General features: G+C 42.6%; 1 protein-coding gene across 1 annotated transcript in view; it reads right to left on the bottom strand.

Moving 5' to 3' along the window:
• Positions 1-2,751: 2,751 nt before the first annotated feature.
• Positions 2,752-24,963, bottom strand: part of LOC101168748 (growth arrest-specific protein 7) — a 62,241-nt gene continuing 40,029 nt past the window's right edge. Inside the window, exons 7-14 of the mRNA XM_023949096.1 lie at positions 22,753-22,868; positions 22,535-22,609; positions 11,884-11,962; positions 9,343-9,471; positions 8,035-8,158; positions 7,369-7,448; positions 7,187-7,285; positions 2,752-4,388 (exon numbers count right to left, since the gene is read on the bottom strand). Of these exons, the coding sequence (XP_023804864.1) occupies positions 4,275-4,388; positions 7,187-7,285; positions 7,369-7,448; positions 8,035-8,158; positions 9,343-9,471; positions 11,884-11,962; positions 22,535-22,609; positions 22,753-22,868 (816 nt within the window). The 3' untranslated portion in view covers positions 2,752-4,274. The remainder of the gene's footprint in view (positions 4,389-7,186; positions 7,286-7,368; positions 7,449-8,034; positions 8,159-9,342; positions 9,472-11,883; positions 11,963-22,534; positions 22,610-22,752; positions 22,869-24,963) is intronic.

The following is a 24,963-nucleotide window of genomic DNA, read 5'->3' as shown; positions in this document are numbered from 1 at the left end:
CCAGAAATACCTTATCCGAGTATAACGTTTACATGCGCCACACTTTCGGTCGGAATAGATCATTTGGAAATACACAGAACTCTCAAAAATATCGGAAACGAGCGTGGAAGAACTATTGAGTGCCGTTGTTAACAAAGAAACCTGCAGCATAGAGCGAGATGATTTTCTGAACGTGCTTTTATTATTGTTATGATTATTATTAAGTGCCTGTTTGCTCACAATTTTTTTTAATACATGCTTTTTTCCTTGGCGGGATAGAGCCGGAAGAAGGGTTATGGTTAGGCTAACACGTGCTAACAACAACATTTAGCCGTGGATGTAGTTCAAATCCAATATGTGGAAATAACATCAGCCTTTATCTTTTTCTGGACATGATTGCAAATGTGAATTCACGTGATTATTTACATGGTTATTAAGGACTGCACTGCATTTCTCCATTCTAAAGACTCCTCCGTTTGCTCTCACACCGTCTTAAAGCCACTCGTCTGCTTGGAGACACGGTTCTCCTGAGTCCGGCAGAGCGGCTGGACGGCCTGCGGTCCGAAGCCTCCTCTGGAGCGCCACACTGTAACAAAGACCCCTCCCCTGCCTGCAAACACCAAGTCACGAGTCCGGCTGTTCTGCTCAGAGACAAGCTTTGCATGGGTGGAGCAGGCGTCCGGTCCTGTTCGCGCTCCAAAGCTTTCTCGGGGGTGCCACACCGCCTATGCATGACGTAAAACCAGAGCAGCGGTGACCCACAATCAGAATTAACTGTTTATATGCACCATGATCAGATCAACAATCAGCATTACCCTTCTCTCATTCGGAACGCAATTTTGATCCGAATGAGTCCGATCAGGGCAGAGTATTCCGAACGGCGTGTTTACATGACGCATTTTTATTCTGATCAGGCGGTAGAGCAGGTCGTTCAACAACCGAAGGGTTGGCGGATCGATCCCCGCTGTCGCCCCCCTAATGCGGCTAGCCTTCAGCTCGCCGCTCCCCCCAGGGGATGGGTCAAATGTGGAGAAAGAATTTCCCCATTGTGCAATAAATAAAGTAAACGTATTATTATTATGTAACCATAGCTAGTGTCTGTGCACAAAAGGTCTTGGAGTTTCTGGGCTCCCAACAGACTTTTGCATCCTTCATCCAGTGCCCCCCTCACGGGGAAAGCTAAAGAGCTGTAAAAAGATCTACAGGGAAAGGAAACTGAACAGAACAGAACAGGAAAGGGATGGAAGAAGATATCCAAGGGTCTGAGAATGGCCGTCAGCAGTGTTCGAACTTTGATCAAGGAATGGAAAGTGAGGGGTTCTGTTGAAACCACACAACGGTCACAAACATTTCTACCAGAACAATCATTAGGGACGCAAAAAAACCACACACAAATACTCCAGCGTTGATCCAGAACGCTGAAAAACTGCGGTATGGATGTTACCAGTTGTACAATAAGAAGGCACCTGAAAAAAAAAGGGCTGCATGGTCGAGTCGCCAGATAAAAGCCCAAGAAAGACCGAACTTTTTGGCCACAACCATAAACCTTTGCAGACAAGTCAACAAGACCTGTGATGAAAAGAACACTACTATGAAACACGGAGGCGGTCGCTGATGGTTGGGGGATGTGTGAGCTACACAGGCAAAGGAAATGTGATCAGAATTGATGGTGAGATGAGTGCAGCTCATTAGCAGAAGACACTGGAGGACAGCGGGCTCAGAGGTTGCACACGGGACGCCTTTGGACATCCACCTGTCATTGGTTCCAACAGAATAAAGTGAAGGTTCTGGAGGGGCCGTCCGTCTGAGTCTCCTGGAGAGATCTCAAACGGGCAGTTCAAGCAAAATGTTTAGAGAAATGTGAGGTTTCTGCCAAGAACAATGGTCTGTTTTATGACTAGAGAAAATAAAGAACCTCCTCCTCAACGACCACAAGAGGCTTCAAGCTGTTTTTGATGAAAAATGGAGGCAATACTTGGTGCTAAGAACTGGGGTGGGTCAACTTTTGAACAGGGTCATTAGGGAAGTTTCTGTTGTTATTATGTTACGATTATTCATTAGTCTATAAGAGCGTTCGTGGTGTTGGACCTTCTTTTTTTAATCTGAATTACTTATAGCCCATCAGCCTTTAAAAACCTTAGGTCCTCAGGTGCAGGACTGCTGAAGTTGTCAAAACCACAAGGCGAGACCACGTTTCAACCCTACGGGCCTCGCCTATGGGACAGCCTGCCTGAGGACCTCATCAACTTGAAAACTCATCGTTTTACATTAGCTTTTACAGTTGGTTTTGTTTTAACATACTACATAGTCTTACTTGTTTTTTTATGAACTATTATTATCATTATTATTAAACCTATTTTATTTTCATTTATTTAGTAGCTCATTTCTTTTACTACATCTTTGCTTTTATAGTTTCTTCTCACTCTTGGCTTGTCTGTTTTCGGGCTGGGGGGTCATGGCTCCGCTCGTTTCTTTTATTATCATCTTTTTTTTAACAACTCTAAGGGGTTTTCTTCTTACATGGGGAGGGAGTTTTTGTTTTTATTGAGCTGTGTTTGTTCTTATAGATTCAGCACTTTGAGGTGTATTTTTTATATAAAAAGTGCTTTATAAATTCATTTTAATTTAAAAAAGGGTAAACAGAATTGTGTTTTTTGCTTCATATTCTCTGAAAAATGACCAAGAAATCACAGATAGGTAAACTTATGAGCACAACTGTCGATTCATAGTAACAGAACAGACGGCAGAAGGTAAAAAGCAAAGGATTCCATGTTCTTCTTTATCGTTTATTAAAGCAAACTTTCAGCTGTTAACGCACAAAACTGCGCCTGCAGAGCAGGAACACTAAGGTTGTTTTTTGCGGGACGCCTCGTCCGCTGGACTCCTGCAGACACATCTGCAGTCCAGATGAAGCCTTTGCAGGTTTCCAAACCTCTCAGCGCCAGAAGAATGTGGCCGTTTTGGAAGACCCCGTCTGTCGATCCGAGGGGACGGTCCCACGCTCACAACAGACACGCTCATCCACCACGTCCGAAACCTTTAACAAAACTCTGGAGTAAAGTGCAAGAAGGTTTACAGTCCCCGTCAGGAATGAATGCAACAGTTTATGCTGAGCGTGAAGACACTTTGGTGAATGTCTGACTGTTTATCAGCTCAAGGCTGACCTCTGACCCCCGCTGGCGTCCTGACCCCCAAGTTTATGTGCTGCAGCTCCAAGAGGCCGACATGAGCACAAATATCTTCCCAGAGTTCCAACAGAAATGAGTAAAGAGCAGCATGCTACCGGTCTGCATGCTCTTCTCTCCTCCTCTTTCCACATTTCCTGGTGGAACAGCGTTGGTGTGTCCCCACGATTCGTGGACGTTTCTTTAAAGATTCCTCCTGGCCTGGATAACCAGCATGACAGCAGTCCAGCTGGAAAATTTTGAGCTGAGAGCTGGGACGGAAAAGACAGCTGGACCTGTCGCTTCCACAATCCTCTTCCTCCTGATGTGAGATGCAGAGCTGTTCGGACGTCGGCCCGATCACGACGCCAACAGATCTGCTGAGTCTGATGGTGGCGCACTGAGAGGACGCGCTGGACATCATCACTGAGGTTTCCCAAAAATCGACAAAAAAACCTTTCCATAAAAAAACTGTTGTTGGAAACAGAACAATCGTGAACATATTTCAAACTGGCCTCAGTGCAGCAGTTTCTTCTCCTCCTGCAACCGTTTTCCACACATCTGAGCTAGGATCACTGAGTGTGGTGAGGTTTGTGCTGCTGAAGAGTTTGGGTCTTAGTTTGGTACCCAAACTGGCTCAAATCCTCCTCCAACAAACCGAAACGAGACTGAGAACGGTTCAAGACAGATTTGAGACACACAAAAACCCACAAAGATGGATTGTTCTGAATGAGTCAGGAATAACCCTTTTTCGGGTGTAGACACTGTTGGAGGATTTTCCTCTGGTTCGGTGTTTTTCCATCCTGCATGGTGTCGGGTTAACCAGGACGTCATAATTATTTCTCAACTTTGCATTCATCGTGAGCAATGACCGCCCCGTCTCCACGTGGAGCTGCAGCAGATAAAGGGAGGGGGGCTCAGCTCTTCTGCACGGTAACAGTGTCTGCCGGGGGCGGGGCTGAGGGTCAGAGCAAAGCTGCTGAGTCACGATGCGCCTTCAGTCTTTTTCACCGGAACGACTTCAAAAGTCCGCACTCAAAGGTTCTGAGATCCAGAACATCGTGACACCACCTAAAATGACATCCACCCGCTGCGGCAGCCGTCCCGGTCCATGTGGGCGGGGGGGGGGGCTCAGACCTCGATGTCCACAGGCCGGACCTCGCCCGTCCTGTTCTCGCGTACCCACATCTCTCGGTCTTTGCCGGGGTCCACGACCTGCAGAAGCTGGTCCACTGGCTCCATGGTCTGCAGATGGGGGGAGGGAGCAAAATCAGTACAACTTTCCTAACATAAAAGACGGGAGGGGGGGGGGGGGGGGGTACGGTCCTCCAGGGCCACTGTCGGGTGAGGAAAGCTCATAAACGACACGGGTCCTCAGAGACCACAGAGTTGGGATCGGTTGAAGCAGATCCAGTCCAGTTGAATCCTCTACTGTCAGATTTTTGTCATTTAAATTAAAAAAAATAATTTACCTGAAAGCTTTTTGTTTGTGTTAAATGGTTAATTAAAAAAAGTTACACTCAAAAACAGACTTATAAACGATTTACTCCATACAAGTTTCAGCAAATTTCTCTTATTGTTTTCCTGGAAAGTCATATTTAAAAAAAAAAAAATAGACTTGTTTATTTTTTATAATGTATTCATTTAAGTATTTTTATCTAAAAAGTGCACAGAACGCGTCATCTCTTGTGTGGTTTATTTCTGTGTGTTTGTAATTTCCAGTGTCACCACTGGGTGTCAGTGTTTTTATATGAAAGGCCTGCTGTTTTTTTCACTGTGACAACATTTTCTCAGAATCTGAAAAGATGATGTTTCTGCAGATGAAAGTTAGGATGTCAGACTTTACAGAAATGATTTACATGCAAACATGTTCATGCTCCTACAGAAACCCAGAAGGGTCACAAAAACTGACACAAAGGATCCCTAAACAAGCAATGTCCTGGATTATAAACTCCAGAAGAAAATATTGAAAACTACAAATGAGTTTAAATATTCAATTTTTTATTTGAGAAGATTCTGACTTGAATGTTTGGTTGGTTCTGCTTTTTAAAATGCGAAACTGATTTTCTTTTTTACTTATTGATTATTTTCTTTAAAGCTTTGTGCACATAGACAGCAAAGAACTTCAATGCACTTTTAGCTGGAATTATTTCAACAGTTTTGCAGAAACTGGTCCCCTTTATACTGAGATGTAAAGTTTTTTTCTTTAAATATCTGTCACATATCGTGATTCATGTCTCACAAATACAATATGTCTCCCAATCTCAAGTGTTACTCGTTCTCATCTGGAGCCCACTACAAAGCACTGATATCCACGTTTTTATGATAATGATAGCAACACGGCACAGAGTTTCGGTTCGGTACCCATCCTAAGTAAAAACGAAGTAGTTCATGCATCATAACAACAAAACTAGCTGCTTCTCTGAGATCTTGTTTGGTGTGGAGCAGCTCAAAGAGGCTCCGTGGGCGGAGCTGCCAACTAGGGGTCGGGAAAACAAGAGTCAGACGCTGAAGGACGCTAACAAGGGTTTAAATAATTTTTGTCTCGACAGCATTTTAGATCGATGTATCGCCCTAACAAACTATGGCAATATATTGCCAAACGAATGATGCCGATATATGGCCAAATTGATTTTTCTCTATACTCCTAGTGGCTCAGTGTGGCGGAGCGCTTCTTAAGGAGGTCTTAAGTTCAAGCCTCGTCTCCTTATCTCGCTGTCATGGTTTCAGTTTGTCGTGTCTTGTTTTTCGCTTTAGTTCTTGTTCTGTCTTGTTTGGTTCTGTTTCCTGTTTTATTTTGAAAGGTTTCCTGTCTTGTCATGTTTCCTGAGTTTTACTTCCTTTGGTCCCCATCTGCCCTGATCGTGTTTTTTTTAACTGTAAGGATTTAGGGGTTTGGTTTTCTTTGTCATGTTTTTGGTTTCCTTGTCAGTCACACCTTCAGGTTCATGATCCACAGCTGTCTTCAGTTAAGTTAATTGCCCTCAGCCTATTTAAGTGTCTTGGTTTCTGTTCTTCCTTGTCAGGTCATCTGCTCTGTTGTGTCACAGTTTTGTTTCCCCTCATAGTTTTGTCATGTTTCAGTTTGCTAATTAAATGTTTTAGTTCCTGTCACCAAGCTTGGTCTCCTGCATTTGGGTCCTCCACCACCAGTACGTGACACTCGCTCTATATTTGACGTTTTGTTTTAGTCATCTAGAGATTAGATACATTTACTTTGATAACTTTATAATCTTCAAAATTTTATCTCATTTTTCTTTCCTACCATTGATTTTTTTCCTTTTTTTTGGCTCGCTTAGTCATCTTGATATAGATGACTAAGACTTGATATAGTGTTATAGTGTTACACAAAATGAAAAGATTAAAACTTAGCATTTATTTATGAATTCTAACCTTAATTGTAGCATATTTAGCATTATTTGCTCTTTTTTTCCCAACAAAGTTGGACTTCCTCTATTAGCCTGCATGAAGCCAGCATCAGATCTTCTATAGTGAATGTTCAGCATCAGATGGGGGTGGGATTATATAAATTCGCTTCTTCCCACTCCTTTTCAAGCATAGATCAAGCTCTATTTAACTTTAGTTAATTATCTTTTTAATCAATGCATTTCAACATTTCTGTAATTAGTTTGATAAATATGTGTAAATTCTTTATCGCTTTGACTACAATGCTTGAAATAAATCAATAAAAATCAAATCAGATTTCCTATCAGGGAAGAAGTGAAGGATTATCCACCCTTTTGGATTTAGTTTGAGTCCTTTTTCAGGAATCCCCTTATGATGCCATCATGCCTGCATGCACAGGAAATGCACCTTTTTTCAAATTTAACTTGGGAGTTTATGCAGAAAACAGAAATCTGCAGATTTAGTCCCTTCCTGTTTAAAGGTAACTAGTGGATTCTGGGCTTGACTGAAAGCACAGGTTTCGTTTTTTGATGTCAAGTTGAAATCAAATGTTCCTGAAGACGTAGCGACTGCAGAGGAGAAGCTCCTGAACGTCGGCTCACAGACACCAATGCAAACAGGATCAACGCTGAACTCACGCTCTGGTTGAACATGTCCGTCTCGTGCCGCAGGGTGGTGTACTGACACAGATGCTGTCGGATCATCTCCACCCTTTCTAGCTCCAGCCTCTCCAGCTCCTGGAAGGAAGGAAGGCAAAAGGAAGCCTGAATCCGGATCTGATGACGGCAGGAACTCCACCATCACTGCCGGTGGTTCTTACCAGGCTGGTGGTCACTATCTCCTCGAACCACTTGGACTGAGTCTGGTTGTAAAGGTCGACACAGCGCATCAGCTCGTCTCCTGTTACAAAAAAGTAGAAACAATCATAAGGGGCTTTTATTCTGAAAAGACGTCTCCAAATTTCCTTTCACTGAATCAGTCGTTTGATCTAAGAGAGTCTTTGTTCTCCAGACTCCGCTGCTTCGTCACTCTGTTTTTGTACGAAGCATCTTTCCTCCTAAAAACGGGTCAAAGGAATTTCCAGCTGAAGATGTTTCATCCTGAAGCTGCTTCTGGCAGAGCCAAAGCGTGTTGTGTTCAAAGGATGGAGAAATCCCACAAATCTGAAGACTGCAGAAACTCAAATTGACCAAAAAGGTGTTTTATTCCATTTTGCAACTGTTAGTAGCTTAGAAACAGTTGAATGTAAGTTTGAATCCTTTTATTTTGGTACGTTTTTCCTCATCTTAGTAAAAATCGCTAGTTTAGTCATCCTCAGCCGGATGAAGATCCTTCAGATGATTGAACTCAATGGAGCGCTGCAGACGCCTTGGTCTGCTCCGAGACTGTTTGGAGTCAGCAGCATGACTGAACACCTGCTCAGAGTCTCCCGAGGAGGAATCCATCATCCCTCTGCAGCGGCTCAGCCGATAGGTTGACCTCTGACCTGCTTGAGTGGATTTTCGGCGGGCCTTCTTCATGTCCTCCTCCGCCTTGCTGCTGAGCTTCATCTCCTGCTGCTGCAGCTTCAGCTCCAGGTCCTTCTGCCTGTCGGCCAAAGCTTTACGGGCCTGAAAAGAACCAGACACGTGAGCTCAGGTCAGGTCCAGGTCAATCTGTCCTGCAGCACCAACACCACACAAGGTAACAAACACCACATTAAGGTCGTCTTAGACCAACTTATGCCAACAAAAGAAGCCAAGAAAAACCAGCAGACTGAACGGACAAGTCTTCTGTCTCTCTACTGAGCTTTCCTTCTGTCTGTTGACAGTTGATAAAAGATATATTTCACATATTTCCTCTCATTGGCTGCCTGTTAAAATCTTAATTTAAATTCTCAGTATTTAGTAATTTATATCCATCCATCCATCCATTTTCTTAACCCGCTTACGGCCCTCTGGGGGTGGAGGCAGGCTACATCCTGGACAGGAGGCCAGACTGTCTCAGCGCCACACAGTCACTCCCCACGCATACACCCAGACGCCGTACAGCAGAGGTCTCCAGCTCTCCAGCACACAGACCGCTTTAACGTCAGGCAATATTTTCACGGACGGCGCCGAAATTTGCGTTTGATTTTTTTACGTTTACGGTTTAAAATGATGCTGCAAGAAATTTAGCTTAAAAAATAAATCTGAAAACATTAGTAGATTCTTTATTTTTCTTTTTCTTTTTAAAGATGACAAAGATTCAATGAAACAAAGTGGCTGATTTGTAGATTTTGTTTCTCATTCGTAACAAATAAAAAAAAAATCAACACCACAGATGAAGGCACGTTAATGTTGGGAGTGGGGTCATCTGGACCCCTCAAGATAGCACAAGGGTTAAAGTCACGTCAAGACAGACGGATGTAGTGAGCAGAAGCCGGTAGTTTTTCAAAATAAAACTTCCTTTAGTCTCAAAAAACAAATAAAACAGAAACAATTAAAGTTAGCGTATGCAAATATTTTTTTCTGTCTTTGGCCCGGTACCAAGTGGCCCACGGACCGGTACCAGTCTGCAGCCAGGGGATTGGGGACCCCTGCTTTAGAGTAACCAATGATGAACATGAATTTAGTGTTACATCGGACACGGATTATTTTCTGCGAGTTACTAAATGAAACTTTTGTTCATCACCATAAAGCAGGCGACTACCTCACTCACAGGCGGAACATTTTTGCTACTTTTGAGGCTTCTGAAGAGTATGAAATTAGAATTTTGACAATACCAATGTTTCTTCTTTCATAAAACATTAAGCGCCACGCGGGTCGGTCCGTACCTTCTCCACGGCTGTGTAGCGACCAGCAAGCTGTTTCCGCAGGTCGGAGATGTGGTGGTCCAGCCTCTTCATGTCCTTCTTGAAGTTCTCTCTGTAGGTCAACAGAGGTTTTTCCACCTCACTTTGGAGCTGCTCAGAAAGACATCAGAGGTCAGAAACAGGAAAAAACCGACCTTCAGTTTCCATTACATTCTTCAATCATTCATCTTCTTCCGTTTATTCCCTTTCGGGGTCACGGGGCTGCTGGAGCCTATCCCGGCCACTTGTGGGCAAAGGCAGGGGACACCCTGGACAGGTCGCCAGTCTGTCGCAGTCAATTACATTCTTTTTTTATATTTTCGTTTATAGGAAGCAGGATTTTCATTTTTCATTTCTTTTGGAGATTCCCTTCCTCCAGTTTTTGTTTGCTTTCACATACTGACATCCGGTCCTCTTGTCTGATCCCGGACAAGCCCCTCCCATTCACGCCGCCCAGTTTGTTCAGTTGTTTTATCCACAGTTTGACTTCTTATTATGTTTTATAAATCTCGTAATAGATTCAGAAAAAAACATTTCTTATTGAATCTGGAGTTGAAAACAAATTGGGAGAAACGGAAACAGATTTGTTTGAAAGAGTAAAAAAATTGGAAAAGCTACTTTTTCGATGAGTGAAGGATGAAAGATGACACTTTCTCTAAAGTAAGGAAAGGACTGCAACACCTCCTAAACCACCGGAGCGGCTTTAGAACCGACATTTAAACAAAACAATTTGACATTATTTCTGTTGTTTATGTTTAAACATGATCAATTCCAGGTAAAATCCTCTTGTCTGACACAACAAAAACATGCTTTTATTTTGGTTTGACTCATGATTCAACATTATCCACAATATCCAGGAAGTGGAAACTCAAGGAGCAACATTTGTATCCGTTTTTTCATCTTCTTGAAAACACATGTGTTAGTTCTGACTGTGAGCAGTGAGCCTGAGTCTACATGCGCTGTGGCGCAGCGTCCCGGCTGGCAGTGATGAATGATGAGGAGCAAAACTCATTTCCTCAAATTATTCCTGCTTTAAAAGACGCACATCTGCAGCAAAACGTCGGGGTCGAGGTCAGAGAGCACAGCTGAGTCAGAAATCACAGCAGGACGTCTCCTCCGACTCTGTAATCAAAAAACGTCTCCGCATTCATCCAGAGAAGGATGCTGGGAAGCTAACACAGAAAAACAGGGGCATTGGGAGACTTCTAATGATCACATGATCAACCGAAAACAGCAAAAATGTTTGGAGGCTTGTTCCCAAAACAACAGAGATAATGGGAAACTTAAAACGTCTTTTAGTGGTGTCAAATAAATTCACAGAAAACTGAAATTTCACGAGTTCAAGCTTAGAAAAATTATACAGGACTTTTAGCCACATACCACTATACTGCTACCTCCATGCCTGACAGTTTAAACCTTGTAGTTGGATGAAACAGAACATCTTCAACTCAACTATATTCTACGTTTTGATCTTTTGTTTAATTACTTCTGCACAACTAAAGCACTATGTTACATTTTTTAGGTATTTATCATTTCTGGCGTTGGTGTTCGGCTGTCATCTAGGACAGTGCTTTTTAAACTTTTTTGAGCCAAGGTCTACTTTTCTCTTCGACAAAAACCGCAAACTGAAAATATATAAAAAAGAGACTGTAGTTTGCAATAATGATGTACCAGTCCCTCCAAAAACACAATTTTTTGTAATTGTTGCAGCACAAAAAGCTTGAATTTGCAGCTTTTCTTTTTCTTAAAGGTTGTTATAAAGGCTTTAGGGGGGTGGACACATTTTAAAGCAGTTATCTTTTTCCCTCCAGTTTATCAAAAGTCTATTTTATAAAACCTCAAAAAACAAACCATAATGATAATCTTTTTAAAATGTTTTTTTTCCATGTTTGTGCGATTATGGGCTTGACACATTTTACAAAAAAGACCAACATTATTTACCTATTTATTTACACACAAGCTTTCCTTTTTCTTTTTTTTGCCTAAATCAAAAATGTCACTCTAACAAAAAACGTTTTCTTTATTTTTGGGAAAAAACAATCATTTCAGTTTATTCTTCATTAAATGTGTCTGTTGGCGACTTAACGTTAATGCAGGGTCTTTCAATGTGTTGTGCTGTTCGATGTTTTATGATAGTTAACAGTAGTTCAGTAAGAGATGGTGTCACATTAGCCCAGTGCTTCTCAATCATTTTTTGCAAGCCCCCACCTAGGAAAAAGAATTTGTGCACGACTGCGCCCCACTATTTGAGAAGCACTGCATTAACCCAATGCATCATGGGAGATGGAGTGCATTAACGGTGTTACTCTGAGCTTCATTATTTCATGCACTTTTTGCTTTTTACACAGTTTGACACAGCTAAACACCCTAAACAGGTGAAATAAATTCATTTTTCACGGCACACTAGTGCACCGCAGTCCATGTGAAGCAATGCCAGCAAGTTTGACACACCTGCTTGATGGCTCAAAATGTACATCAGCTATAGAATATGTGAGCTGCTGGGTGGTGTGGGGGTGGGCTTACCTTTGAGGAGAACTTGAGGTGAACTTCAGCTTCATCTGCCAGGCTCTTCTTCAGCTGGGTCCACGCCTCCCCTAAAGACCTGAGAGCAGGCAGAGGGACAGTCATGTCTTTAACACCCAAAGCCAAAAAGGACCACACCCACCATCGGAGACCTAGACGGCGGGAACACTGGTGGGGGGGGGGCGGCAGACATCCATCTGCGGTGCCAAAGTTCACAGCAGTAAATCTTGATCTGGCGTCCACAGTGGGAGAAGATCTGAATTTTTGGAGTTTTCCAAACAGCTGTGCTGAACAGGAGGGGGGGTCTAAAGAACTGACCTTATCTCTATAGACAGACACGTGTTAGTTATCACTTGTTTACCAAAAAGACACAGCAGCAGTGCGTTCCTTCACGATGAGGGAAACAGTCGGAAAACAGCCAGGTTCTGGAAAACCGGGACACTTCCCTGAATGCGGGATGGGAGAGGAATTCCTCAACCCCCCCTTCAGATGATTTCACAGCTTCAGCCAGAATCCCGACTCCCCCCCACAATCTTTAGTGCCATCAGACTGAGAAATGCTGTTATTTCAACAACACAAACATCTGGTTGAATAAAATAAATCTTCTTCTTTACTTAAGAGAAATGAATAATTGTTTTATTTAAACCTTATTCCATTTGAACTTTGCTGTCGTGCAGAGATGAGGAAATGCACCAATGAAGAAATTATTTTCAGTAAATGCTCTAATGAGCCAGATTTTTGTTTTTTGCTTTTGTATTATTTCTGAAGTTCATAAAAAACAATTATAAACAAAATTATTTTTTTAGAGTTTTTACAGTACAGACGCAAAGTTTGGACACACCTTCCCATTCATTTGAATGGGAAGGTGTGTCCAAACTTTTGGTCTGTACTGTATATTAAGTAGCTGTGCTGCCTTATCTTATTCTGCCAGATTTTAAAGTAATAGGAAATTGAATTGGTTAGTTCAAAAGGGGCCCAAGTCCACAGTTTTTCAAAATAGAGATATAATATGTTCTATGGTCTTCAAGGTAAAAGCTATCTGATTATGTGCAAAAACGTCCCAAGTCCGTTGTAATGTATTGACTATGCTTGACATTTAAAATGCATTAAGTGCAAAATTCCTGGACTTGGGCCTCTCTAGGATGGGTTTAGCTTTGTCCCATAGATGGCAGCACTAGTTATCCAATATGGCAGCGCCCCTGTTTAATTCAGGAAGGGCCCAAGTCCAGAGACTTTAGTTTGCTAGTCCTCTGAAATGATAAAAGTGAGGTGCTTCATAATATCGCATTTGGAAGCTATGAACTGGTGCTAAATCTGGCTAAAGTATTCATCATTTGGTGTAGCCTCCCTTTAAACTATGCAATTAAAATAATTTCTTGGAAAAACAAACCTCTTGGACTTGGGCCCTTATTGAAATAACCGATTCAATTGGATGAATACACATGAGCCAAATGAGTGCTTTATCATCAGCCAAATGCTGATGATACCTTTCTCTGCTCCTTGGAGCATAGGTCCGCTCAAGTACAGTCACTGTCTGTTCATCTGAAGTTTTTACTTCACACTTGTCGTAAATACAGAAAATACAAAGATTCAAGCCAGCAGCTTGTTGCGGTCAGTCAGTCTGAAGCATTGACTGTAAATGAGAACTGGACTCAGGGAGAGTGACATCACCCATAGAAGATGGTTTACTTCCAGCACCAACCAAATGAAGTCAGTTTCATCTAGATGAAACCAACAGTCGTCAGTAAGCAGCGATTGGTCCAAGTCGGTCTAAGTTATCACTTCAGTGACAACCACTCTCACCAATCAGGAGTGAGCTTGTTGGAAGTCCACACTTGAAAGCGGGCTAAGGAGAATCTGTCAATTAAATGTTAAGAACGTTTGATGCAAAATTCCCTACTTTTATGGAGGAACTCCAGAGTCCTGAGATTGAAGCACCAATGTAGTTTTGTTTCTAAAGTTGTTTTAAGTTTAACCCCTGAGTCCATGAAATCCCAGTATTGGGTCACAGAGTCATTTCATGCTGACTGTCCCCAGAGTCTGAGCTGGAAATGTCTTTATATTCAACGTAGAAAAGTTTGGCGGGACAGGAAGAGCCATCTGTCTCCAGATCTGATGGCTTTTTACATATTTACGTATTGAAATCTGTAGAATTCAGGGATTTTATGTGCATGTTGAGTCTGCTGAGGCAGCTGAGGGTAATAATCTCTGACAGACTTCTCTGGTTGCCAAAAGGTTCAAATAAAGACATTTTCTCTAACAAATTGGATTTTCCTGCAAAAGACAACACAGTATTCAGAGGATTTTCACTTCCCACTCATGACTTCAATGCTTTCTGAATGTTTACTTGCTCTTCCAGTATCAAAGCAGCCCCCCCCCAGCACGATGCTGCCACCCCCACCCCCACTACAGCACTCTATCGGTCGTAAATCAGATCTTTTAAACCTCAAAATGAAAAGAAATCTTCCTGTTCTTTGGATGCAGGTGGCTAAAGCAAAAACACGCTCCCCTGAAAACACAAAGGACAGCTGATGTTTTGATGTGAAGCTGCAAAGGCTGCTGGGATTCCTGCAGAACGGGTCACCTGCCACGGTCTCCATGTGTGAAGCAGAGGAGGCTTAGCAGCCATTGAGCAAAACAATGAGAAAGGAAAAGCGGCGTCACATGCCTGCATCTCCCCTGAACAAACGGCGGATTCAGAGGAGCGTGAAGAGCCGGCCGGTTCTGGGCCGCCGAGGTCAGATGGTGAAAACCCAGCAACAAAACTGGGATTGTGCCGCACAACAACAGAGCCGGCTCATAATCAAAGTCCTGTGTTGCAGTTCTGTGGCTGTGGGAAGGCCGAGCCCACCGGCATAATGCAGATTCTGTGGGGGACATCAAGCCCGGTTTCTGTTAGATGAAGAGGAGTTATCCCGCTGGAGGAGGGGAGAACTCTGGATCGGCCCAGGACCGTTGCTGCTTGAACCCATGTTTTCTGCTGCTTACAAAGCTTTTCTAAGCTTGTTTTTAGGAGTTAAGGCCGTTTTTGCACCGTTGCAGCAGTTAGTCCTGCTGTAGTTCGTCAATGACCCTCGATGGGACTTGAGGATTTGAGAGCCAAACGTAAACGCGGCTGTAGCTGAAGATGCAATAACGCTCTGACAGTGTCTCTGTTGCTAGTTAAAGCAGCGTGAACTGTTTGACCTCCTCATCGGTTTTCATCTCTGTGCCACTGCTAAAGAGATGCAGCAACATGAAACGTTAGAGTGGCAACCACTAGAGGGCAGTGACAGATGTCAGAGTAAAAAACCACAGACTGGAGAGTCCCCTCACCCTTTTTAAAAACCTTTGGAGCTTAACACTCCCTTTAAATCATTCTGTGCGAGTCCTTTACCAGTTACAGCATCAAGAAGGAATCATTCTGGTTACCCTAAAATGTACAATTTTGTAAAAATCAAGGTAAATTAGCAATACCAGAACAATGGCAACTCATATTTTCCTGGCTTAATCTCTACAAAAACTGTATATTATAGCTGTTTAAATGCATAACTGATATCACTAACTACAGTGAGCCTAATTAATAATTGTAAACATCTAGTTTTCAAAATGTAAGACATTTTTAATCACTTTTTGATGTTATTTTAAAGTAACTTCTTACTTGACAGCGTTACCGCCTCAATGATGTGTTACATGACTTTCACAATACTTCTAAGTTACACGTGGAAGTAGTAGATAAATTCTGTGGAGTGTAGAGCTTCTTACAACTTTATAAGGGACGATTTGGTTTAATAATGATCACTAATAAGTGGTAAACTAAAAGCACAGTGACAACCAGTTTCTTCTTTATTTTCTTAGCCTGCTGAATGCCTTTGGGGGTCACACAGTTGCTGGAGCCTATCCCACTACTGTTGGGCAAAGGCAGAGTACACGCTGAATAGGTTGTCAGGCTGTTGCAGGGTCACAAACCACACACACCTAGAGACAATTCAGAATCTACGATTAACCTGTGAAGCATGTTTCTGGACTGAGGGAGGAAACCGGAGTTCCCAGAGAAATCCTTCGGGAACATTCAAGGTCCACACAGAGGGGTCCCGGCTGGGATTTGAACCAGGATGTGAGGCAACTGCGCCACAGTCAAATATAGGCCAACAACAAGACAGAAAGACTGGGAAAAACAGGACTAAACGCACTAATAAGGAATACAAATATGAATTTAAAGTCCCACTCTGATTATCTCTTGATCAACTGTAAAAGCGTCTACAGAGGAGAAACTCAGCTCTGAATGGTGGGCGGGGCCATTGGCGTGGAGTAAGCCTGCCCTGATTTCCCTCCCCGTCACAAAGAGCACTCTTTTTACACACTTTCTCGCAAGCTTACTGTCCCTCACACCCACAGCCCAACATACCAGGTCAACAAAAAAGGCGAGCAACATCCAGACGTAGAGTTTAGATCGAGATTCCAGCTCAGACAAGGATAACAAAGACGTTTATGGATCTAATTGTCTGCAAGTGGATGCATCACAATGAAGCTGCGCGGGGAGCGTGTGGCTTGCAGTTGTACCTTCTACATCACACCTTACAAGCTTTTTCCAAAAGCATTTTTCCTTCTGCTCCTGATTCACAACAATTTGAAGAACGAAATACACAGAAATGCAATTTTAAGGGTATTTTTCTTTCTAAATGCCCTCCATCATCAGGAAAATTCCACAAGAACATTTTAAAAACACTATTTTCCCCAGAGTGGGTCTACAAAGCAAAGTGTTTAAGTCTATTGTGGCCAGCATGACATGACATTGCACACTTTATTAAGCACACCTGTCCAACTGCTCGTTAACGCATATTTCTAATCAGCCAATCACATGGCAGGAACTTAATGCATTTAGGCATGTAGACATGGTCAAGATGATCTGCTGCAGTTCAAACCGAGCATCAAAATGGGGAAGAAAGGTGTTTGAAGTGACTTTGAACATAGCCTGGTTGTTGGTTGTAGACGGGGTGGTCTGAGGATTTCAGAAACCTCTGATCTAGTGGGATTTTCACCCACAACCACCTCTAGGGTTTACAGAGAATGGTTGGAAAAAGAGAAAATACCCAGTTCTGTGGGTGGAAATGCCTTGTTGATGGCAGAGGTCAGAGGAGAATGGCCAGACTGGTTCCAGCTGATAGAAAGACAACAGGAACTCAAAGAACCACTGGTTCCATCCAAGGTCTGCAGAAGAGCATCTCTGAACGCACAACACGTCCAACCTGGAGGCAGATGGTCTACAGCAGCAGAAGACCACACCGGGTACCGCTCCTGTTAACTAAGAACAGGAAACTGAGGCTACAATTCACACAGACTCATCAAAACTGGACAATGAAGATTGTAAAAAAGGTTTTCTGGTCTGATGAGTCTCTATTTCTGCTGCAACATTTGGATGGTAGGGGGCAGAATTTGGCATCAACAACATGAAAACATGGATTATCCTGCCTTGGATCAACGGTTTAGGCTGCTGGTGGGGGGGTCATGGTGTGGGGGATATTTTCTTGGCACATGTTGGGCTCCTTAGGACCAATTGATCATGTCTTGCTGACCATGTCCATCCCTTCCTGACCACAGTGTACCATCTTCTGATGGCTACTTCCAGCAGGATAAGGCGGCATGTCATAAAGCTGGAATCATCTCAGACTGGTTTCTTGAACATCTGATCTACTGTGTGTAGATCAGTAATTAAGAGCCATATAATGGATGAATAAAAACTATCTTAAAGTGATTGTCCATAGTCTGCAAAGCATCAATCGTACATCATAAGTGAATTTAACACATACTTCACGTTTCCCTTTCCACTCACACGATAAGTGTACGTTCCATTTTCTTGGTGCCCTTAAGGTGGCCATACAACTGTTTCGATGTACCTGCATGCAGCCACTCCTCTCTGTGACCCTCCACGGGCCCTAACAACCCAAAACCCACAGCATCCATACGAGTCAACCCCTTTACGGGTGCACATGACTAAGGCTTTATATTTCACCTTGTGGTGTCTCAGTACTATCGTCACCATGAGGGAAAAAAACAGAGGCAGTGTAGATGCAAACTCAATGTTACATTAGACTTAACATTCACGTAGCTGCTGTGGTGCCACTTAAACCCCAATTAGGGTTGGGCGATGTCCCTTAAATTGGCCGTTGACGATGTTTGCTGTCAACCATCGGGATGGACGATGACATCGTCGGGGGGGTATTTTTACATTTTTCGTTCTTATATAACTGCTATTCGTTTTTTTGCTTTTTTCATTTTATTTCCCAACTAATGACTAATCCGCGATGATCCTGTATAAACTGAGGGAAGTGACTTTAACAAAAAAAGTAACAAAGTAGAAAAGAAGTAGTCCGCTCCCGCACTTCACTAGTGAAACGGACCGGCGGAGCGCGGACTTACAGCTTTGTGTTTAATGGGAATGGGGGGGGGGGATGCTTTGTTACGGGGGGATGCTTTGTTACATGAGTGGTATGTGTGGGAGATTTAAGACTGCGATCCGTCCCGCAGCTCTAGGGGTACAAGCAACCGAACTCAGAACCGGGTCTAAAAGTGTGTCTGAGCACAGCTCGGATCGTCAGCACACACAGCGGTTTGAGCTTCAAAGCAGAAATGTCGCTCAGTCCTTAGAAAACATTCAAACAATCACGCGGATTTGTGTTTCCAGTCATGTCCCGACTAAATAAAGGCTGATGTTATTCTTACATGTTTACGTGCAGCCAGCAAGCAGCACCACCCAAAGCTAATGTTGTTAGCCCGTGTTAGCATACTGCTAATCCTGGCTTCGTTCAGAAAAAGCACTGACCACACGGATTAAAATTCAAATGATGAGCGAACAGGTGTTTCATAATAACCGTAACATTATTAAAAGCACGTTTAGAAGATCATCTCGTATTTTACCAAGCTGACATGTCAATGTATATAGCCGCTCGGCGCTGTTTAACATTGTTTTGTATTGAATTGTTACATTCAATAAAGTTTGAAAAAAAAAGGCGCTTGGCAGAATTTATATCCTTCCGGTTTTCAAACCCTACTGCGCATGTGCGAATGATTTATTCCGACGGAAAGTGTGACCTTAGTGAACGTTTTTATATTCTGAAAACATTTTTCTGGGCCCATGTACAGGGTTGGATTCTAATCCGACCATTGATCCCATCAAGATATTTTGCACATGTAACCGCGGCTTATGGTGTCGACGCGCAACGTGGCGGGGGCATGGCATCACGATGGTGGTCTCTCCATCGGGATGTCAGTCACCCATCACGATGGACGATGATACCTCCCTTTAATCAGTTTAATGTTCAAATTTAAAACTGCAAATTTAAGAGGCCACACCAACTGGTTTGAACAGCATGTTTCTGAGAGAAACATTGGGTAAAGACCGGAATCGATGAAAATCACTTATAAAAGAGCCAGAAGATTTTTTTTTTACAAGTCATCCAAATGGCAGAAAGCAGAGTAAGCCGGACGTGGGCGGTCCTATTTGAAATATTTAGAAGGATTTAAAAATATGTGAATATTAAACATGAATGTTTTAGTCTGCTTTAGCTTTGTGAGGCATTGATGATTCTTATTCTGGCTTTTGCAGTCTATCTTCAAGTTATAATAATAAAAAAAACAACTCTTTTTTATTAAAAAGGAAGAAATCTAACACCAAGTGCTGATAACTCAAACCGGATTTGCAGGATACACCAGAACGACGCGATCAATACCATAAAATGTGATGTGGATTGTAAAAGTTGAGCCAAAGTCGGATAGAAACGGTCAGACATAAGGATGTGCAGACCGAACAAAGGACGACTGTTTCCATGAGAATTTCCTCATGAGAACTTTTCGGTGAAAGGCTGCAGATAGTAAAGGGTCATGTCCCTCTTAGACTCCTCTGTGCTCCTGCAGATTCTGCTGGTGAGGACAAAGAGCTCCTCTCTGCATGAGTCTCCTGTCAGACATGAGGAGGAGCGACTGCAAACCCAGTGACTACACCGAGAAATGAATGCATTCGGGATTTCTCACAGTTCTGGAGCCATTCCAAATGTGTTTTCTTTTTCATTTCCATCTAGATTTTATGTAGCACGCAGGTCAGAGCTGAACAAAGATCTTCTGGACTCAAAGTCGAGTCCAGAAGATTCAGGTACACAACAAGCTATTCGGTGCTGTTCGATAAATACCGTTTCCACCTCTCAGATAAACTGTTGTAACCACGTTTCAGGAATCTGGACTCAGATTGCTAAAGTTAGCCACGTTAGCATATTAAAAGTGGTTGTTTATCATTATCGCAATTTCAAGCTGTGCAATATGCATATGGCAAAAGACAGCGAAAATTGCAATAAATGGTTACCTTAAATGTGCTAAAACAATCTTATGGCAACTTGAAGCATTTAATGGATCAAATAAATCCCTTTATGCATTTGGCCAATCGGATGGAGCCTTTCATTTTGTTGACCAATCGGATGGAGCCCTGTTATGTTAGATGTTCGCCTCCTCTGTCGACGAGGGTCATTTGGAGTATAATTTTTAAACTGTTGCAATGAAATTACAATGATGTTTTTGGTTGTTTTGCTCTTTGTTTATATACCGCAAATTATATCGTTATTGCAATATTAATCACTAATATCGCATATCGCAAGTTTTCCTTACATCATGTGACCCCTAAGTGGTTGTGTCCAAATTCCTACCGTACTCACTACTTAGTGCACTACAAAGTGCATTCACCATTTGGTAGAGCTGTCTGAATCTAAAATTCCAAAATTCAGTGCCCTAGAAATCTCCAAGAAGTCTACAATGCATTGCGTCTGAACAATTTTTGCCGAAAAAATGTATTTAAATGTATTTTTTAAATATCATCTTCAGAACACAATAGATTCATAAATAATCGTCTCAAAACGCCCATATCAAAGAGATTTTCACTTTGTGAAATCGATAATGTCATATTCGCCATTAAAAAAAAAAGAAGTAGGCATGTTCTCCGAATTGCTTTTAAAATTCAGGGCAATACATAGTTTTTCAGTAGTTAGTAGTTAGTGGTTTGGGTGGGAATTCAGACACAACCAGTAAAATTACATCAACATCAATAAGCACCAGGAAACCAGTAATATATGATTTACAAGATGCTGCAAATTTTAGGGTGCACTATGTTTTATTTTGGACAAATTGCAACTTATAAGTGCGCCTTATAGTGCTGAAAATTTGCTACTATGTCTGGATGCAGCACTGTGTGAACAACCAGCTCGTCTAAGCATGCGTTTTTAGGGCTCTCCCTCCTGGTGAGGGCTGTCATTGACTGTCATCTAGACCAGTGTTTTTCAACCTTTTTTGAGCCACGACACACTTTAACGTTGACAAAAATCCCGCGGCACACCAGCATCCAAAAAAATAGATAAATAAAAAAAAAAGAAAAAGCTCAGTCTGTATTGATCTACAGCCGCTCTGCAATCTCACATGCATTTTTGTGATAATTGTTGCAGAAAACGCTGGAAGCTGCAGCAGTTTTTTCTAAAAGATGTATTAAAAATTCAGTCAAAAGATTCAAAAACTGTTTGATGTGTGTTCGTTGTTTTAAGACGTTAAGAGGAGAGACTCATTGTGCGCTAAGACAGTCACTTTACTGCATCATGGGAGATGTAGTACCCGTAATCCGCCGACCGCAGAAAGACCAGCGTCTTTGAGCTTCATGGTTTTGTTCACTTGTTCCAGTCTGACACCGGACTCTGTGGAAAGCTACACCGCTAAAGACGAGCTTTAGCTGGTATTTTTGTTAGAACAGAGAGACTTTTTTGCGCTAAATCAAAACAAGGAAGTGAAGACTTTAACCACTTCTGATTGGTCAGACTGATGACATGTGATTAAGCCTTCAAGAATGATTGGTGGAGACAGTTAAAGGGGCGGGACTTTTCCTTACACACTTATAGCTGCAGCTAAATCACGGTATCCCGTTATTCTTATCAAAATGTCTTTAATAGAATCATATAAAAAGAAAGAAAAAATAATTTTATGATATTTCATATTCTTAACTTCTCAGTGTTTTATCAGGGCCTGTTTGGATGAACAAAGAGCTGATTTCCTGGAGATGGTAATTGCTTTTATATCAGTTAATGAGGGCAATTTCACACGGCACACTTGACCATCTCCCACGGCACACCAGTGTGCCGCGGCACACTGGTTGAAAAACACTGATCTAGACATCTGTCAAGTCTTCTTCATGACTGAACAGCAAATGGTCCAAATGCAGGAACCACTTAAAGACTCTGGAAATCTTTGCAGCTGTTTTTGGTTAATTAGGTAATCTGGATGTAACAAAATATCTTTCCTACATTTAATTTGAACAAACATTCTAATTTTTCGAGACATTAAAGTTGTTTTTTTTTTATTTACCTGAAAGACAAAATCTTCATATTTACAAAATATAAATGCTTGAAATATTCTGATCTATGTGCTATGAGATGTTTGAAGAAATTTTTGGAACTGTTTTCATAAAAATCTACTATTTTAAAACGTACATGTGTGTTAAATTTTTCTAAAAAAAAAAAAAAAGAAAAAGACAAAGGGAAAGTCGTATTATGTAAAGAAAAAAGCTGACTTTATCCCATAAAAAACCAAAAGCGACAGTGATTGGTGCAGCCGGTTGTGACGGGCTGCTGGGGGAGCAGAGACTCACCCTTCTTCCTGTCCTGCCAATGGAGTCTGCGAGAGCTTGGAGAGGTTCTTGGCGTATTCGTCTTCTATCTTTATCCTGGAGGGAAGCAGATTAGTCATCAGTAGAGCTTATGTGCAGCTCCGCTTCCTTTGTGATCCAAATAAGCATTAACAACTTCACGACTTCCACCGTGATCTGATAAGAATATGACAAAAAAACCAGAGGGGAAAGATAAAAACCTTTCTCGTATGAACTCGGCCATCTCTTTCTGCATCTGTTTACCCTTCAGCTGTTTCTGCAGCAAAACCTCAAACCCTGACATGAAGCCGTTGCCCTGGGGATCCTTCCTGTCAGCCTGCGAGATAAACACAGAGAGCGCCTGAGAAGGAAGGCGTGAGAACGACACAGATCTGAAATAAAACATGCTTCCCAGAGGACAACAGAGAGAAATGATTTGGCTTACTAAAGCTAAACTTAAAGAGGACTGACTGCATGATGTCAACAACGTCTCTCATTTATCAGAGTTCATTTCCAAAATCCTAATCACATTTTTATTTGCCTCTCGGGGTTAAACCAAACTCAAAATGAAGTTCTGATCTTAAAAATGCTTTTAGCACACAGCAGTTAAGGCTGCAGCTTCATGTCATCTGAGGACCAACCCAGCCACACAAAAGCCCAGTTCTGTCAAATCCTGACTTTGCTTTTGTGCAACAACCCTCCTCTGTTTGCATCCTAACTGCTGCGGCGCTCGCCGAAGGGAACGTCGCAGATCGAAACAAGTTAAGTTTGTCTTACGGCTCCTCTGATAAGAATAAGAAAATAATAAAAGACTAAAACACAAAAGAGATGAATAAAAAGGCCTCCATGAAAAGAAAACAGGCAGGTCTGCAGCAGATCAACAAGAACGGTCTGATTACAGCTGGTTCTTCAGCATCGGGGGTTCCACTCCCTTTAGCACTTTCCGTTCACACGGGACAGTTCTGGGTTGCCTGAAGCAGGGTCTGCTACCTTTAACACTCTAAAGAGCCATTCGGGTCGATTTCTCACTAACAACAACCCATTAGAAGCCCCAAACTCTGACTTCCCTCCTTAGAAAAATAGGAAACTGCTTTGCATTCATTCATGTTACTGTTGTGATTAGATTAGATTAGATAAGATAAGTTTATGTATCCCACCATGGGGAAATTCACTTAGCTGCGGCAGCAAAAAGGACATCAAAAATGACATTCACTTTCTTTCTTTCTCTTTCGGCTTTTCCCATCAGGGGTCGCCACAGCGAATCATCCTTTTCCACCTCACTCTATCATGGACATCTTCTACCCTAACATTAGCCAACTTCATGTCCTCTGTTAAGACATCCATGTATCTCCTCTTTGGCCGTCCTCTTGCCCTCCTGCCAGGCAGCTCCATCTCCAACATCCTTCTACCAATATATCCACTATCCCTCCTCTGAACATGTCCAAACCATCTCAGTCTGGCTTCTCTGACTTTGTCGCTAACACAGGCAACATGAGCCGTCCCTCTGATGTACTCGTTCCTTATCCTGTCTAACCTGGTCACTCCTAAGGAGAACCTCAACATCTTCATCTCCGCTACCTCCATATCAGCCTCTTGTCTCTGTCTCACTGCTACCGTCTCTAACCCATAGAGCAGAGCTGGTCTCACCACTGTCTTGTACACCTTTCCTTTGAGTCTTGCTGGCACTCTTCTGTCACACAACACTCCTGACACTTTCCTCCACCCGCTCCAACCTGCCTGCACTCGCCTCTTCACCTCTTTTCCACACCCCCCATCACACTGAACTGTTGACCCCAAGTACTTAAACTCCTGCACCTTCTTCACCTCAGCCCCCTGTAACCTAACGCTTCTACCTTGATCCCTCTCGTTCAGACACATGTATTCTGTCTTACTACGACTGACCTTCATGCCTCTTCTTTCCAGAGCAAACCTCCACCTCTCTAGCTGTTCCTCCACCTGCTCTCTACTCTCATTGCAAATTACGATGTCATCCGCAAACATCATTGTCCAGGGAGATTCCTGTCTTACCTCGTCTGTCAGCCTGTCCATCAGCATAGCAAACAAAAAAGGACTCAAAGCTGATCCTTGGTGTAGTCCCACCTCCACCTTGAACTCCTCTGTCTGACCTACAACACATCTCACCACCGTCATACTTCTCTCATACATGTCCTGAACTACTCTGACATACTTCTCTGCCACTCCAGACGACCTCATACAGTACCACAGCTCCTCCCTCGGCACCCTGTCATACGCCTTCTCTAAATCTACGAACACACAATGCAGCTCCTTCTGACCATCTCTGTACTTTTCCATCAACATTCTCAAAGCAAAAATGGCATCAGTGGTGCTCTTACGGGGCATGAAACCATACTGCTGCTCACAAATCCCCACCTTCTTCCTAAGCCTGGCTTCCACTACTCTTTCCCACAGCT

The sequence above is a fragment of the Oryzias latipes genome, chromosome 19, assembly GCF_002234675.1.
Source record: "Oryzias latipes chromosome 19, ASM223467v1".
Taxonomy (NCBI): Eukaryota; Metazoa; Chordata; class Actinopteri; order Beloniformes; family Adrianichthyidae; genus Oryzias; species Oryzias latipes.
This window is presented reverse-complemented; position numbering and strand designations above follow the sequence as displayed.